The sequence below is a fragment of the Antrostomus carolinensis genome, unplaced genomic scaffold, assembly GCF_000700745.2.
Source record: "Antrostomus carolinensis isolate BGI_N321 unplaced genomic scaffold, ASM70074v2 scaffold1058, whole genome shotgun sequence".
Taxonomy (NCBI): domain Eukaryota; kingdom Metazoa; phylum Chordata; class Aves; order Caprimulgiformes; family Caprimulgidae; genus Antrostomus; species Antrostomus carolinensis.
Window position 1 is genome coordinate 53,014 of NW_010333480.1, and position 17,197 is coordinate 70,210.

The 17,197-nt window shown below is 35.7% G+C and overlaps 1 protein-coding gene across 1 annotated transcript in view; it reads left to right on the top strand.

Annotated features, from left to right (window-relative positions):
- LOC104517460 (UDP-glucose:glycoprotein glucosyltransferase 2) overlaps window positions 1-14,575 on the top strand; it is a gene marked incomplete at both ends in the record, with an annotated part of 66,074 nt that extends 51,499 nt beyond the window's left edge. Inside the window, 7 exons of the mRNA XM_010173857.1 lie at window positions 624-726; window positions 4,330-4,409; window positions 6,679-6,868; window positions 7,703-7,861; window positions 9,051-9,136; window positions 12,186-12,270; window positions 14,490-14,575. Coding sequence (XP_010172159.1) covers window positions 624-726; window positions 4,330-4,409; window positions 6,679-6,868; window positions 7,703-7,861; window positions 9,051-9,136; window positions 12,186-12,270; window positions 14,490-14,575 — 789 coding nt within the window. The remainder of the gene's footprint in view (window positions 1-623; window positions 727-4,329; window positions 4,410-6,678; window positions 6,869-7,702; window positions 7,862-9,050; window positions 9,137-12,185; window positions 12,271-14,489) is intronic.
- Between the last annotated feature and the right edge of the window lie 2,622 nt (window positions 14,576-17,197).

The following is a 17,197-nucleotide window of genomic DNA, read 5'->3' on the forward strand; positions in this document are numbered from 1 at the left end:
ACTTTTTGTGGAAAACAAATCCAGATAGTCCATTTTGTGTATTTACAGCACTTTTTTTTTTTAAATGAGGTTTATTAACATCTCCTTACTGTAGATCCAGACTGCTTTAATTAGAATGTTCTGGACTTAGTCTAATAAAGTTTATCAAACTAATTTATATTCTGGAATGCATAAAGCTAATCCATCCTATCAAGTTTCACACTTCTCAGTTGCCATTTTTCCCCACTGTTTTCTTACAATTATGTCACCGCTAGCACTTGTCAAATCTAATGATTATAGATACTGGTGGTGGAAACTAGGCCAGTGACAAAAAGGCCATTTTAAAAATTTTGCTGTGTGTTTTCCTTTTGTTTTATTAATTTTATTATGAGGCATGTATTTAATCAATAACCAGTATTCAACTATATAGATTAATGCTAAATTTTTAATTGCTGTTCATGTTTAGCTTTCCTAGTAATATCACAGGGAGCAATAATGATTACTGCTTGAAATGAGGGAAGTGTCTTCTTGAGCAGTAAAGTCTGAATTGTCTCTGATATTACAAATTCATGCCTAAAAATGTTTGTTATTTTCACAAATTCAGCATAGAGTTTTCATGTCACTTATTAATTTCTTTTTAACAGCGTAGTAAAAATCAATCCCCAACAGAATGAACCATTCTATGATGTTATTGCTATTGTGGATCCATTGACAAGAGAAGCACAGAAGATGGCTCATTTATTGATTGTAAGATGGTGGTAATTTCTTTTAATATGCATATTTATAGTTTAATTTTTACTAAACTTTTTCTAATTTCCATGTACAGTGTAGTAAAGGGGTAAACAAAATTGAGGTTTTTTAAAAATATATATTTGGTTATTTAAATTCATATTAAAAAGTTGATGATGATCTAATTCATCATTGTAAGTACCTTATTTGCAATTAAAATTCAGATGCTCCAGTCCTCTTAAAAGTGAGTCCATAAATGCTCTTTATAGTCAATAGAAGGAAAGGAGGAGATTGTCTGTGTAATAAAGAGGGAAAGGATCTCCCATCTCAAAGTCTTAAGAGGCATATGCTTCTTCCCATTAAACCAAATCACCTTAGTTTTCCAAGGTACCTAAATGAGGTGATCTAAATGTGACCTGTAATATCATCACAAGAAGACTGGACTATAAACCTTTCAGCTCTTGAAAGGGTATTTCTCAGTTGATTAATGCTACCAAGTATACCTAGAAATCTTCCATTGTGTGTAGCTATTGATCATCTAAAGAGAAACTGTCCTAAAAAACATAGCTCCTAAAATTATTTTCATTTTTCACTAGCTGTAGAATATCCCTCTACCTCCAATTCCTTTATAGTTTCCCATAAAAATGTAAATTTTGTCTTCTCTTTATGGTCTGTTACAATTCTGAAGACTGTAATTTGATTTTTGCTGCATCCTATTTTATCTTTCTCTGTAGTAATTATGAAAGTTTAATAAATTCTGACATTGCTTTTCCCCCTCCCGTTTTCTTACTCTTTTATGCCTTTTGTATCAAATGTTGAGGCATCCACTCACTCTTCATATGTAATAGTGAAGCAAAGTAAAACTCTTTAAAAATTCATGAAAATTCTGATATCTCAAGACTCAGAAATACTAGCATTTCTCTAGAACCACATCTTTCACTGTTCTCAGTTAAAAGGAAAGCTTGATATTACCAAATGAAAATATTTTCATTTTGGAATTGACTGGAAACTCGCTCCATTCAGCCAGGAGTTGATATTATGGTAAGTTGCGTCAAGGACCCTGTAGCTCAGATCGGGAGCTTCCGTTCCTCCCAGTGCAACAGGCTCCCAAAGGAACAGTATTTTCCCTGATGCCTGCCTGGGCAAATGACTCCCATGATGTACCAAGCTGTTCAGTCATCGCAGATCCGACTTGATTCGTAGGAGCTATAGTCTTCTTCAAGAAGCCAGCCTTAGGAGAGAATAATGAAATGCTGTTGAAACTAAAAAAATCAAAAATACTTTAATGTAGATAAAACTTTCTCATTATTTTTTAATTATTTTTAAAAATGAAAAATACAATAATCAGAAACTTAAAAAAAAAAAGATATATCTAATTATCTGGAAAGCCACTACTTCCTGATGTAGAGACAAAACATGCATTCAAATCCAGCAAGCCTCAAACTCCAAGTTCCTAAATGGATGCCTTTCTGATTATCTTGCTATATATAGGTTACTTAAATACTGTCAACTTTAAGCACTGGGATGTATTTATATTTAAGGGATTTTTTTTTTTTAATAATGCAATTGGATTAGTGCCCAGTATAGTGGGATGGTAGCTATTCATGGTGCAAAATCTGTGTAGTAACTACCACAGCAAAGCACATGATTCTTGCCCCAGTCCATGTTGAATGTGTCCACATTATGATTTTTTTTCCCAGCTGAAAGCATGCTATTATATTAAACTGTTATGCTATTATATACTGATGGTTCAGTGAGTTAATGCTTTTCAGATGCGTTGTGGTAACCTGCACTAAGTGTTTTGCAAAATGACTGCACATGCAAAATAGAACTCTCAAATAATTTTCAAGCCTGGTAAACAGAAATAATTTAGCCATTTTTTTACAGTATGAAATACTCCCTTAACTAAATTTCCATGATCTTCTTCGGGTTTTCTGATTTCAACTAAACTTCTCAAGTACTCTGCTATAAAAGTTTCCAATCTTGTAACCATTTTCATGTGTTGACTTGAATTCCCTGGCTTTTGGTGTCCTGATAAGCCCTAAATCACAGAACCGAATTCAGTATTCCACAAGTTGCATTGTTGGAAAACACAGAGATAATGCGTTCTTCTCTTATTTGTAATTTCCTATTTAAATTCCTTTGAAATGTTAATTAAGAATGGTATTATTCTGTTGGTTAGGATACTATACTAAATTTCATGGTCAGCTGATGCATTGGGATACCTCCTCAATCTTTTTCAAGATCATTTCGTTCTACACACAACAACTTATCAATGCAGATTGCTGAAGTATCATTCTTACTAATGAGCTGAGGTTTTTGTCTTCTTTGGAGATAAAGTTCAGTACAGGTTTATATAATTCTGTATGCAACATCTTTATTTGAGAAATTATTTTCTTTAATGTTGAAAATTCTAGGTATGTTTTAGTAGATGAGACCAGCTAGCACGGGTTACAAATGCTTTTTATTCTGAATAACAGATACTTGAGTCACTTTGACCTCAGTTTTGATTTTGATAGTCTTTAGCCCATGTCACAATACTTTCCCTTCTTACACTTACAATACTGTTGGATTCTCATTTCCTGCCTCTTCACTTGGTCTCACCATTATGCCATTCCCTAGTCTTTATTTTTCACTCAGTACTTTTTCAGTGATGGTATTCATGTGACACAAAGGATGAGAACGAGGAACTGTGAGCAAAACAGGTCCCAAGGACTATGTAAAGTTGTAGCACTATAGTAAAGAATATGTGTAGCCATGGGTTGAACTGAGGAAATAAAAAAAATGGTTCTAGTAAAGAGAGATTTAAGGATTACCATTGTCTTGCTTTGTTCCCAATTTACTTGCCATTACAGTAATTTTAGATTTTAGCCTTAGTGGTATCATTATTTTAATTTACCTTTAGTATCTTATTTGCTTTTCTAATAATATCCATGAAGGTAGACATAGCTGCTTTATTCTTTCAAATAAACACTTTGGATCAGATACTACAGAAATGAAGATAACTTGGTAAAGGTTTTTGAGTGCTTTAAGTAAATTAATAACTTTGCTACCTTTAAACAAAATAGATTGCTCACAAAAATAAGAAAAAAATACTGTCTTAATATTATGGTTCCTGTGTAATAGCATCCAGAAAATTAGTATTTTAGAAATGAACAGATGAAGATATTGAGAAAGAAGTAGAAATATTGAATATGAGTGAAAGTCATTGTTTAAAGGTTGGCTATTGAATAAAAGGCATGTGGTATGCTTACAGATGTTCAAGTGCTTTAAAGTCTTCTAGAAAACACAATATAAAAAAGGTGATAATATAATTTACTCAAGCATTAGAGAATGGGGATAGCTGCTCTTTAAAAAAACTACAGCACTAGGGGAAAACATGTACATTTTGACTATCAAGAATACCCTGTGCTAAATCATGCAGTTTTAGAAAAGGTCAGATATTTATTTGGAGTATCTGACAACATCCCTTAATATACAGATATATTTAAAACTTTAAAATGTTTGAGATTTCTACTGAAGCTTGAGGAATGACAGGATGTTGCAAGGATAACATTGGCTTATTTGCAAAGTTTGGTGAGTACTGAGTACCATTTTTTACAGAGATTTTTTTTCCTGTAGGTACTCAAAGACATTGTCAATGTGAAACTCAGATTGTTTTTGAACTGCAGATCTAAGCTGTCAGAAGTGCCACTGAAGAGGTAAGTAGTTTATATGATATTGCTTGGTTTGGAAAAACAGACTTAACAGTGTATATTTCCTAAAAAAATAGTGTTTTGTGTTCCTGGCTTCTTTTGTTGCATTAGTTATTTTCTTTGAATGTAAGTTGAAGGTTACAGAAGCAGTTTGCACTTGTCTGGAGAAAAAGTCTAATTCTAAGGTGACAAGCCTGGGATCACGGTGGAGTGATCTTGTCCATCAAATGTACCTCTCGTAAACAATCCTTATGGAAATCCATGGAGAGTCTTTCATGCCTGTGGAAACTTGCAGGGGGAGATTGTCTGCCTAATCGGGTCACTTCTTACAGCCCACTCTCTGTGCAATTAATTTTTCAGATTAAGAACACTTAACTTAATAATGAAATTCATCTGAGTAGCTGTACAGTCTGCATTTGAGATCTTGTTATAATTTAAGAACATTATATCCTGAAAGTACCTGCCTTAAACTGAAGTTACTTTTAACTGTCTGTAGAGACCAGAGTTCACTAATTCAGTTACAGACATTTACACTGCAGTGAATTTCCCAGAGAGGATTCTTTTCCCTCTAAGAGAAATGTCTAAGCACTGTGTGATAGTTTAACTTAGCTGGTGGCCAAACAAGACACAGCCACTCACAGCCCTGCCCCCTTTCCCCCCACTCAGGGAATCAGGGAGAGAACTTGGAGGGGTAAAGCTGAGGAGACTTGTAGGTTGAGATAAGAACAATTTAATGATTAGAGTAAAATAAAATTAAAATAGTAATAATAATAATAATGATAACTCTATATATATGAGTGGTGCAGAGTACAATTGCTCACCACCTGCTGGTAACGATCCCGGAGGAGCAAAAAGGAACCTCAAGCTGAAACTGCAATCCTGGAAAAATGAGCCCGAGGGATTCCAGAGAGAATCCCCCCCTTTCCGGACAGCCCCTGTTAATACACTAAACATGACGAGATATGATACAGAATGTCTTACTGACGTATCCAATTGGACAATTCTGGGTTTTACTAACTACTGCACTTTCCTTCCCTGCCCACCCCCACTGCCCACCAGTCCTCTGCTCTTGCAAGCTACCCAAGCATGTTGTCCTTGTACCTTATCAACATTGTTCTCATAACAATCCCCACTGAAACCAAAACACAGCGCTTTCTATCTACCAAGAAGAAAACTAACCCTATCCTAGCAAAAAACCAGGACACCCTGCTATCCCTTTGGCAGATATTTTACCTGTAATTATTATGAGAGAGGCTGGTGGTGCCCTTTAGCCATCAGACTACATAATTAGTCACTTGCCCACAAAACAGAAGTCCTTACTTTCTGTTCAGTTTGACAGGAGTTGAACTCACACCTCTTACACCAGAAGAGTGTCTTAATCATCAGTCTTCTAAGTATCTTGTGTGAACATTGTTGTGATCACTTTGAGCTAGGCACTTTGCTGGTGTTAGTGCCTGGTTCTTTCCCTGTACTTGGGAGAGGTGGGAGGAAGAAATGTTCTGGCATCTGCCCTGTGGATAGATTTTCTTTTTCTTGCAGCAGTGTCTTTTTGAAATGCATCCATGTGCCAGCCCAAATTCTTTGTGGGAAAATTGTATTCCTCCTAATGGGTACAGACTTTCTTACCTTTTTACTTTTCATAGTAATGTTTCCCTGCCACTGCCGTATGAAGCACTTGTTGCCTGCTGCTTTCACTCTCCGTCTTCGGTGCTCTTCTTCCTCTGTTCTGATTATTCTCATTTTCTTGAATATCAGTAGAGGAAGGAAGAAAATCATCATTATTTTGTTGTTGCAAGGAACTTTTACCTGTGGAATAAATGGGATAAGAGCTGGAGAGGAATAGAGAGACCCCTCCTTTCCTCTGCTCTCTTGTCTTTGCTGCTGCTAGTGTCAGGAGCAGTTCCCAAAGACACTTTTGTTCCAGCAGAGAGTAGTCCTTTTGCTTAGTTTAGTGATACAGATTCCTAGAATTCAAGGCAGCTCACAGTCAAGATTTTAAAATGCACGTCTTGGGTGTTCACCTTCCCAGCCATTTAGAATGTTAATTGGAACTATGCACTTTCACAGCAAAAAATTATCAAAAGCAAATAGATCTGTGTTCATCTACTAGCATTTGAGATGCTGTAGACAGTATTACAAAAGAATAGAGAGCTACTGTGCTTCCAAACTTCAGTTATTTGATAAAAATTCACTATATTTTAAAATATTTTAGAAGAACTTAATATTTGGAACTTCATGGTTTAGTAAGTGTATTTTTTAACACTTTTTTCACCAGCTTCTATCGTTTTGTTCTGGAACCAGAATTAACTTATGGGGTCAACAAGCACCTTCCTTCTGAACCTGTGGCAAAATTCCTAGAATTGCCAGAATCATCCCTTTTGACTCTAAACATGATCACTCCTGAAAGCTGGTTGGTTGAAGCAGTAAACAGTTCCTGTGATCTCGATAACATTCATTTACAGGATGTAAGTAATAGTTCAAAAACATGAAACTTATGTTGGACCTTCTACTTCAAGAGGGAAATGGAAATATTTTTTTTGTCTCTTTTCCAGAAATATTTTCTGTGGTAATTGATTATTTAGTCAGTATTTTACCATTTTTTTCATCATCTTTTTTTCACATTCTCTCTTAAAGTCTTAAAAGAAGGTAATGAAACAGAAAGAATCAGAATGCAGAGTACAAGTAAAAGCAATTTATCTGCTGTGTTGAGCTTTATGATATTTACAGAAATACTATTTTTCTGAGATAAAAATAAAGCAGTTCAGGGATTCTGTTTGTTAGGTTTCTATTTTTATTTTTTTTATATGTTTTCGGTAGTAATAGGATTAACCTAGGTAAATCTTCAAATAAACCTGAATATATGGCTGTTTATTAATATAGATTAAAATATGTTTGACCCTTTTTTAGTTCACAATTTTGTAATGATATTTTTAATCCCTCAGCTTCAAAGTCACTAGATTTGTTTCAGTCACTAAGCTTATGCAAAATATTGAGGGTGTTTGTGTATTTGGAAAGTATATTGTGAAAATAGAAGTTGGGATTTACCTTACCGAAGCTGAAATGCCTCAGCTTCTTCAACAGTCAATGGAGAGAAGGTCCCTCCAGACAGTGATTCATCCTCTTAATCTTGGATACCTGTTTTAAAGTTGAGTGAAGTTCATTCTGGAAGAGCCTTTCTCTTTTACTGACAGTTGAATTTACCTGAGGTAAATCCCATGCAACATGTTTTTCATTGTAATATGTTACTTTTCTTACACAGTTAAATGACATAATTTACTGATTAAATGTTCCTTCCACAGATAAAAGGGACCGTGATAGCAGAATATGAACTGGAATATATATTGCTTGAAGGACATTGCTTTGATGTGACAACTGGACAACCTCCTCGAGGGTTACAGTTCACTCTGGGCACAAAGAATAATCCTGTCATGGTTGATACTATTGTGATGGCCAACCTGGTAAGTATTAAGTACAGAAATAGTTATTACAATTCCATGCTCTTCATGAGAATTCTTTGAGTTTCTTGTTCTTTAAATCCATTTCTCTGTGTTGCAAGCTTAGTAACACTAAAAGTAACAAGAGCATCCATCCTGGAGTTGAGACCACCTACAAAACATGTGCATCTCTAATTTGCTGAGCTTTCCCCTGCTCCTCTTCTGGTCCAATATAGGTTTGGATATAGCCTAATTTTAGACTCCTATCTGAAGTTCCTAAACTGGGAGCATGATTACTTTAAGTAGATGGTAGGAGGCAGTTATGTTCAGATGGAGATTCCACTGAGAAATGTAGGTATGAATCACATTCAGATTAAAATAACCGTTTTTGTTACACAATGATCCAGGCAGAAGGCGGCTCCTATTTTAGATGCTTCAGTTAAGTATTTAAAGCCTCTGTGGGACAAATCCATACCTGAGAATTCCTCTGGTCATGCAAAGTAATTATTTCTTGTTTTAACAGTCTGTAGAGCAGATGATCTTGTGATTTCTGAAGCAAAAGATTTATTTAGTATTGGCAAAGCTAGTTTGATAGGGAAGGATTTTGATGAATAAGATCTGTTACCTATCTGCTATTCTCTGTTCTCTGTAAATACTGTATCACAAGGAATAAATTGCTTAATAAACTGTGACTCTTTCATTTTTACACAAGTACTGAATACAATATCAACAGCAGATGATGTTCAGCCTGAAGAAACTTGTAATGATTCTTCACATTCCAAAGCTTGCTTTGTCTGGCTTTCACATACTGATAGCTGTATGCAGTGCTCCTAAACTGCAAAGGTGCTGTGTTGGCTTGGAAAGTTGTTCCAGACAAAAATGTTAAGTTCCGAAGAAGCTTTTCAGTTTAGGGTCAGTTTAATAATTTATTTCTTTACTGCTCACTTTCTTGCTGTTCTAGGTGGAGATTTTGCATACAACTCAGATTCAACTAGAAATAAGTGAAGCACTGAAAGACATTAATATGGGCATACAGGAAAGGTGATAGTTGGTTGCATCACTGCTGTATTACTTTCAGGGCTAGTGGGAGAGTAGGTAATGGTTACTAAACTTGGCTGTAGTACTAAGTGTTGGATAATTTATTTTTGTACGTGTACATGGTTGATTCTAAAATGCTGACAGAACAAGTGCCTGGTTTTCCTTTTTTTCATAGGGGTATTTTCAGCTGAAAGCAAATCCAGGTGCTTGGACACTGAGATTGCGTAAAGGAAGATCCGAAGAAATTTATCAGGTTATTTCGTAAGTATCAATCCATGTTTTGGAAACATATTTATAAATGAATCTGAAAGTGCAACATATTTTGAAAAGATCTGACAGTACTGAAGGAAAGTAAGCAAAAATAACATGAAAAAAATAGAATAAGAAGCAAATTATGATTTAAGGTTTATAAGAGTTACCTTATTTCCTGATAGTGTAAGTTGTTTGATTGCTCCATGTGTTCTTGAAGGCATTTGGTTATGTTATTGCATAATAAAGCTAAGCTGCTCAGCTAGATGTTTTGCTAGCAAAGTCTCTTACTCTGCAGCTACACAGCTACCAGACACTTGCCCTGTCAGTTCCACACGTGGTTTGCATTATCATGCAACTGCTTGCACCACATTCTGTAGAAAAGTCACTCATGGCTTTATTGCTTAATATCTTGGCATTCCCAACATACTTAACTTGTAATTCCAGGAATATGTCCACTGAAGCATTGCTAGCTGTCCACCAGTGTCGTGATCAGATGGAGGAAGTGCCATGAATTTCCCTCTCAAGGTTTTTTTCAGCCCTGAGGGTGCCTCTGAATGCAGTTATTGATGGGTGGCATCTTTTTTTTAACAGGAACATTATATTCATTTCAGTTCTAGGCTTTTTTCTTCAATTAGTTCTGAGTGTTTCTTAGTCATCTAAGAATCACTGTGGTTACACCTTCACCTTAGGATATAGAAGCACCCTTCAATTCTGTACCCTGGCTGCATGTTGACTGCACCCCATTTCCCTCTCTTGGGAGAAACCCCTCTACATGAAAAGAAACCACATTGTACTCCAGTAGCTGACATTTAGTTGCCACCTATATGGCTTATAGATTTATAATTCCCATGGTTAATTTTCATCTAAGGAACATATGCTAGCTATCATTCCAACTATTTCTGGGAAGAATCATATTTTTCTCATGATTTATATAACAGCATAGATCTCTAGCATATGAGGGCTTCCTCTTGAAGCTTTGGATTTTATCTCTTTTGGAGAAACAGTGTTGTTTTACTTTTATTTCAGCTTCAGTTCTTCCCTTTTTTTTCCCTCCTCTCTCTTTCTCCCCCGTCCCTGTAATTCTGTGGGCTGAAACATGTCTATTTCTTATAAAATATTTATTATTTTATTATTTCAGTGTTAAAGAAATGTTAACAAGGTATTAGGTTCATTCTACTTGTTTGGCATTTTCAAGTATTTTTTTTTTCTCAGAAACCACTCACAATCTGTTGAAAAAGCAGAAAAACAGTCTTTATACTAAGAAGTTCACTTAATCTCCACCAACTGTAGCTATATCATTTGTCTAATTTAACATTCAATTCTTAAGATATATAAGGAGATTTATGAAAGGTATCATGGTTAAAAAAAGTAATGTAATGAGGTGTAGTTGAATTAAAAAATAGTTGGGTGACTAGGAATTGAAATTAAATACTCTGTCAGGAAAAGAAGTCACCATAGTGTAATAGTAGGAAGTGTATAGAGATGTGAATGGAGAGACACATAAATTGGATTTTGAGAGCAACGTTAAGTGCCCAAGGTAACTAATGGTGACTATCACTATTTTCAGTACATGATTCATACTGGGACAGAAATTCATCACACTGAGTGCTGTGCAGAGTAAAACAATTGGCACTCAGTAAATGGAGCTGACAGTGAGGGATCCACAGAAGAGACTTAGAGAGACAAAGTGATGTTGTTAAATTTATGGCCAAACCAAACACTTGGAGAATGCTGTGAAGACTTTGGAAAATCATCTCCACCAGCAGAGCTGCAGAGCTAGCTACAGAATTCATAACATAGAGATTTTGAGGTAACTGAATGAGTAACAGAGAAAATTTTGATTGTATAAAAACTGAGGGCACAAATGGGAACGTTGTGCTGGCTGCTGCCATTTCTGCTATCAGCACTTTGTATTTGGCTCTAGTTTTACTATTGTAGAGCTTTTCAATTACACACTTTGTTTAAAATGGAGATTCGTTATGTTAAGTAACGTACATCCCTGTGATAAAAAAGACAGTTCTTGGCTGAGTGTTCATATATGCAATATTTTAAATGCAGGAAAATGAAACTGAATCAGAGAGCAGAAAAGTTAGTCCTGAACATTGTTTTGTACAAGAATCAGCCCTCTCTGTGAAAATTAATAATCATAGGCACTTTTTACAGAGATGTGTTCAATAGAAAAATCAGATAACTATATAAAATACTGTCGTTTTTAGGTAAGTGTTATGAAACAGATAGAAACAAGACTTAAATATTTATTTTTCTAGGCACAAAAAAAAAATCAAGCCTAAGAGGTAGCAGATTACTTTCTTAAACCAATTTTTTTGTATGTGTAGCCTTAGCAAGAGAAAACTACATAATGCTGTTAAAAGACAGAAAGGATTGAAGGGAAAATGTATGGGCTATTGAGGTACAAAAGCTATAAAATTTGAGAATTATGTTATTACACTGTATCACAAAGTGACAGCAACATTTTTCATACTTGTTACTCAGTGGACTGCAGTTCTGCCTGAATGGCTTTAAACTGATGTTCAGTGGGGCAAATGTTCAGGTGGTGCCTTGCCCAGCCATGTCTTTAGGGGTACAGTTTCCAAAGCCAACCTGATGAAAGCCAATCTTTACTATCTCAGCACTGTGAGGCAGCTTTCCCTAGACTTTTTAAAGCAGATTCATTTTAAAAGTATATTTAATGCTGGCACACAGCAATTTCTAAGATGTTTTCCATATTTGAAAAATAAAATGTAGTTTAATATTTGAATGCAATATATACTTGTATAATATATAATAACGTATTCAACTCTAGGTTGCTCCATTTCTTCACTAGTTGATAAAATTTAATGTGAAAATCCAAATTAAAAAGTGAGGGCTATCACTGGACAATTTCTAGTGAGAATAAAACTCAGAAAGTTTCTAAAGTTACGATATAATTAGGTACAAGTGAAGAAATGTTGTTTCTATAAATATCATAAATCCTAAACCTTATACTCTAATTGAACATAAGTCATAATGCATGTTTTAATGAGCCAGTACATTTGCATGGGTTTTTTTCTTCTCATAGCCATGAAGGAACAGATTCTGTAGCTGACCTGACAGATGTTACCGTGGTATTAAACAACTTCAGAAGCAAAATTATCAAAGTTCAAGTATGTAAAGAGATACCTTTTTTGTCTGCAGTATTTCCTTATATGAAATATGACTAATGCTTACAAGTCTTAGGCTATATTTAATTGAAAGATGTATACTGAAATATATAATTTAGATTTTGTATAATTAAATAGAGAAGGATGTGTAAATTTAATGTAGTTAATTTGATCCAATCAAGTTATACTAATTGCATGAGAGATTCTTAAATAGTTGTTAAAATAATACATCCTTGTGTGTAACATAGGATCTATCTCATCTAGCTTAAGGTGTCTAAGTGTAGTCTAGGTGCCTTAAAATCCCTCTCTGCTTAGTAGAATGAGAAAGACAGTCCAAAGGACTGCTTATCCCAGCTCATGTATGTATTTAAAACAAGGTGATGACCACCTCTTGAGACATGCAGTTCTCTCCTGTGACTGGGGAGGGATTTTATATTAACTCCAAATACCAGAATGGATGTTAAAATTAAGTATGTTGAATTCTACCCTAAAGCACCCAATTAGCGTAAATGAAATTATGAAATTGTGTTACTTTTCTTCTTAAAGATGTATCAAAAATAGATAATGAAACACAGAATCACAGAATGTTAGGGACTGGAAGATCATCTAGTCCAATCCCCCTACCAGAGCATGGCATTTTCTTAATATAACTCAAAACACGAGTTATATTAAGAAAAAAGAACCTCATAGTATTACATGTTTTCCACTATTTTGTAAATAACATTTTGTGCAGGTGTCCTTGGTACATTGTATCCTGATTTTAGACATTGAGAAGGAGAGAGAACTATGTAAACATAAGTACAAAAGGAATTCTTAAAAACACATATTTGAGTTGCTTCCCTGGTCCTGTAACTGAAAGTTTCCAGAACCTGGAGAAAATCTGTAACTCTGGAGCATGATAAACCTACCTTTAAACCAAAGGGAAAGGGTAAAAAGGCACCATTTGGGTCAATGAGGTGAGGTCAGGGCTGGAGCACCTCTCCTACAAGGACAGGCTGAAAGAGTTGGGGCTGTTCAGCCTGGAGAAGAGAAGGCTCCAGTGAGATTTTATAGTGGCCTTCCAGCTCCTGAAGGGGCTACAAGAAAGCTGGGGAGGGACTTTTCATAAGGGCAGGTAGTGACAGAACAAGGGGAAATGGCTTCAGACTGGAAGAGGGCAGGCTTAGATTAGATATTAGGAAGTTCTTCACTGTGAGGGTGGTGAGACACTGGCACAGGTTGCCCAGAGAAGCTGTGGATGCCCCCTCCCTGGAAGTGTTGAAGGCCAGGTTGGACGAGGCTTTGAGCAACCTGGTCTAGTGGAAGGTGTCCCTGTTCATGGCAGGGGGATTGGAACCAGATGATCTTTAAGGTCCCTTCCAACCCAAACCATTCTGTGATTCTATGATTCTCTGTGAGAGGTGGTATGTATTAAGTTTATAACTAGAATATTTAAGCTCTTATCATTCAGTTGAACTTTAGAATCACTTTGGTGATACCTAGGATGTGGCTTCAGAAGCATTAACTAAAAAGACGCGTGATTTTGTGTGAACAGAAATCTGTAAGCGTTAGCTTGGCAATATAAACCTGTGAAATTAGTATGGTTAGAATTGAATATGTTCAAATATTAAGTGTTTTAGAAGCTATTTTAGAATTTTAAAAATTATTGGGTTTCTTTTAATCAGGGAAATTAAGGTCAGCAAACAAAATTAATTTGGAGCCTTTAATAAGCATCTGAGTAAGACAGCAGAAATTGCTTAAGTTGGAAAGGAGAGCTTATGTTTCAGATTTGTTGCTTTCTCCTTGTGAAGGGCTTATGAGAATCGCAGTTTCCCTTTAGATAAGTTCCATGCATGGCACAACACCCCGCTACCCTTCTTCTGCCTGCTGGATCACAAAATCATGAGGGAAGGAAATGAGATACAATTCCCTACATTATTGTTTGTATAAAGAAGTACAGAGGGATTGAACATGCTGTTTAATTTATTAATCACCATTTTTTTCATAATTGATTACTTTTCTTTGTATTACAGTAAGTTCTGTACATAGTTTAGAAGTATGAAATCACATTTTTACTGTTCAGTTTAATGTCGTTCAGTAAGAATTTTACTGAAATAGAAATTGGTAAGATGTTGGTCCAGCTCTAGTCAGTAAGTGCACTATAGTTAGATATCACCACTGAAGTAGTAATTATTATCAACTAACTTCCCAAGTTACACAAATACATTTATTTTAATGACTAGGTACAGAAAAAGCCTGATAAAATGAATGAAGATCTCCTTACTGATGGAACAACGGGAAAAAAAGGAAATCGGGAATCAGTTCCAAGGTAATGCATAACGTGCTTATACTTCACCTGTTCCAGGACATGTTTATTATTACTCATAGAAAGTAAGTGTTTCTTACTTCATATGAATATGTAAAAAGGCTCCCTAAGAGATTTATAATGTAAATAAAAGAGGGGAAAAGACAAGCTATAATGTCTTATGCATCTCATGATTTATTTCCTTTTTAATCCCTCCTTTGCATTTCTAGTTCCCATTCATTTTCACCATTGGCATTATTTTTATCTTGTTGTGGCAAGGAATCAATCTCAATGTGAAAATCTCAGCCAGTAATGCGGTACTTGGATGTATCAAACTGTACATCAAAAAAGCAGGCTATGATGCTGCTTGTCTGCTGCTAGACATAGTTTATAAAAGCTCAAGAGGTGCTTTTGTATTTGTCAATAAAATACCTTTTACTTTGAAGTTTGGGTTCTATGAATAATTGTAATAAACATCTCAAGCTTTACATTTGGGGCTAATAACACTGTAGTATTTCTAATGTGCTGTATGCCATAGTAAAATTTTGTTTTCAGTTGCTCATAATTATGTTGTCTGTGGATGGTGTGTGGTTCAGGCTGATTTGTTTTTAAATTTGAATTTAGTTTTTATTAATAAGATACGAATTCCTATGAAATTGTTATATCATTTTTGAGAATGAGATAAGGGCAAAAAAGGATGTTTCATCTTTGCTTAGAAAAATAATTTTGGAGGGTTTTTTTTTAATAGACTAGTATATCAGTGCTGTGGATCAGAACATGAGGTGTTGTTTCAGTTTCCAAGACATGTTAATTGTCCTTTTGAGAGCATTTTAATCAGATGACCTTTGACCAATGTATATTTAGAAACAGTGGCCTGGATGCTCTCTGAGCATTCTTTCCTTGTAACACCTCAGAGACTTCTTTCACAAGAAACATCTCAAAGATAATGCTCTCAAGGTTGAAAATTGGAGTGCTGGCAAAAGTACTTACTGAATTCCCAGTGATTTGATTTCTTTGCGTCAAAGAAGAATGAGTTTGGGTCTTTAATCTGGAATGCTGGCAACAGAATAAATTCATCCACTCTTTCAAGGTGATGATAATACCTCTTCTGAATCATCGAGGCTGTTGTGGGGGGAGCTTAATTTGCAATATATTGTTTCCATAGTGGACTTCATCCAGTTTGTAAGAAACACTCCTCTTTGCTCTCAGAAAGCCGGATTTCCAGCACAGGTTTTGTTTCTGCAGTATGCTACCAAGTGTTAAGATGTCAGGACTGTATAATTGCAAGGGCAAAGAACTGAAGGTACTGCCATCTGAAATAACTAATTCAGGGCTAATGACTGTGTAAACAGCTTAATCCAAGTAATCATAAATCTCTTTGCCCTGAAAGAAAAAAGAAGCAGCTTTGTTCAAGATCTGCCATCAAGGTAAAGTCTGACTCCTCTATTATTCAGAACATCTTTGAACTATAATTCAACTACTAAGAAAGAGATAATGTCAGTATGAGCTATTTAAGGAGAATGGCTTTTTCATCACTATTTTCTCCATAGCCTAAAGACTGTCCGGCCCCTGACAACTCCTGCAAGACTCAAAAAATATTTTCTTCCATTTTCTGTACTCTTGGCAATGTTTATCAGGCACAAAGAATGCTAAAGAAGATAAAGAAAAGGCATAGCACTTCTACTTTTATCTAGTAAACAGTTGACCCCAATTAGTCTGCAGCACACACATTTCTTGGTAGATCCAGAATTGGCTTCTGTTTCAGCTTTGTCATCTCTCCTGACAAGCCTTCTTGTATTTCAAGTACTTGGACGTTTTATAGAGTCTCTGTTACTGATTTTATCTTTATCACCATTTATCCATAGGCGATTTTACTGTTACCATATTGACTAGGTTTAGAAAGCCTTCCAGACTCCTATAATACAACTCTCAAAAATTTATTCCTAAAGCCACAGGTCAGGGAGGTGGACTCAAGTTTCTGCACAACAGTAGCCTCCTTTGCAGAATTATGTTAGTTGAAGGAATTTTTCATCATCTTCAAGCTTCCTGCTTCTAACTGACTGCATCAAAGGATGTATGTGCAGTGGTCAAAATCTTAGCTCCCTTTGAGAAGGTTACAAGGCCAGAGATCTCTCAGTCTTCCAGGTCTAGCTTTTTGTCACAGTGGGTTGGTTCATTAGTGTGCATCAGGCCCTCACCCTATAAAGTGTATTTGCTTTTCCTGGTGATTCAAGGTTGAGGCTCAGGAGTGTGATTTGAAGCCTGCCATTTGTCAGCTTCTTGCTATCTGAGAACTTGTCAAATATCCGTCCTCTTTAATATCCAATAATTGAAAGTACATCCTGCCAGCTCACTGTTCGTTACAGGAATCCACATGTGCTCTGACATGGGACACGTGCATACCGTGTTGCCCAAGTCCTTTCGTAACTGGACTGCCCTTCTCCAATTGACTACTTTTCCCATGTGACCTTAGAGGTCAGAGCAGCTTGTTCAATTTGGAACATCTCTGCCTGCTGTGAAGCTTTGCATAATCAATATTTTCAAGATCTTTGCATCAAAACCTGATTTACTTTTTTCATACCTGTTTGTGTGGTCACATGTGGTGATGGTTGCATTATAAAATCATAGAATCGTAGAATGGTTTGG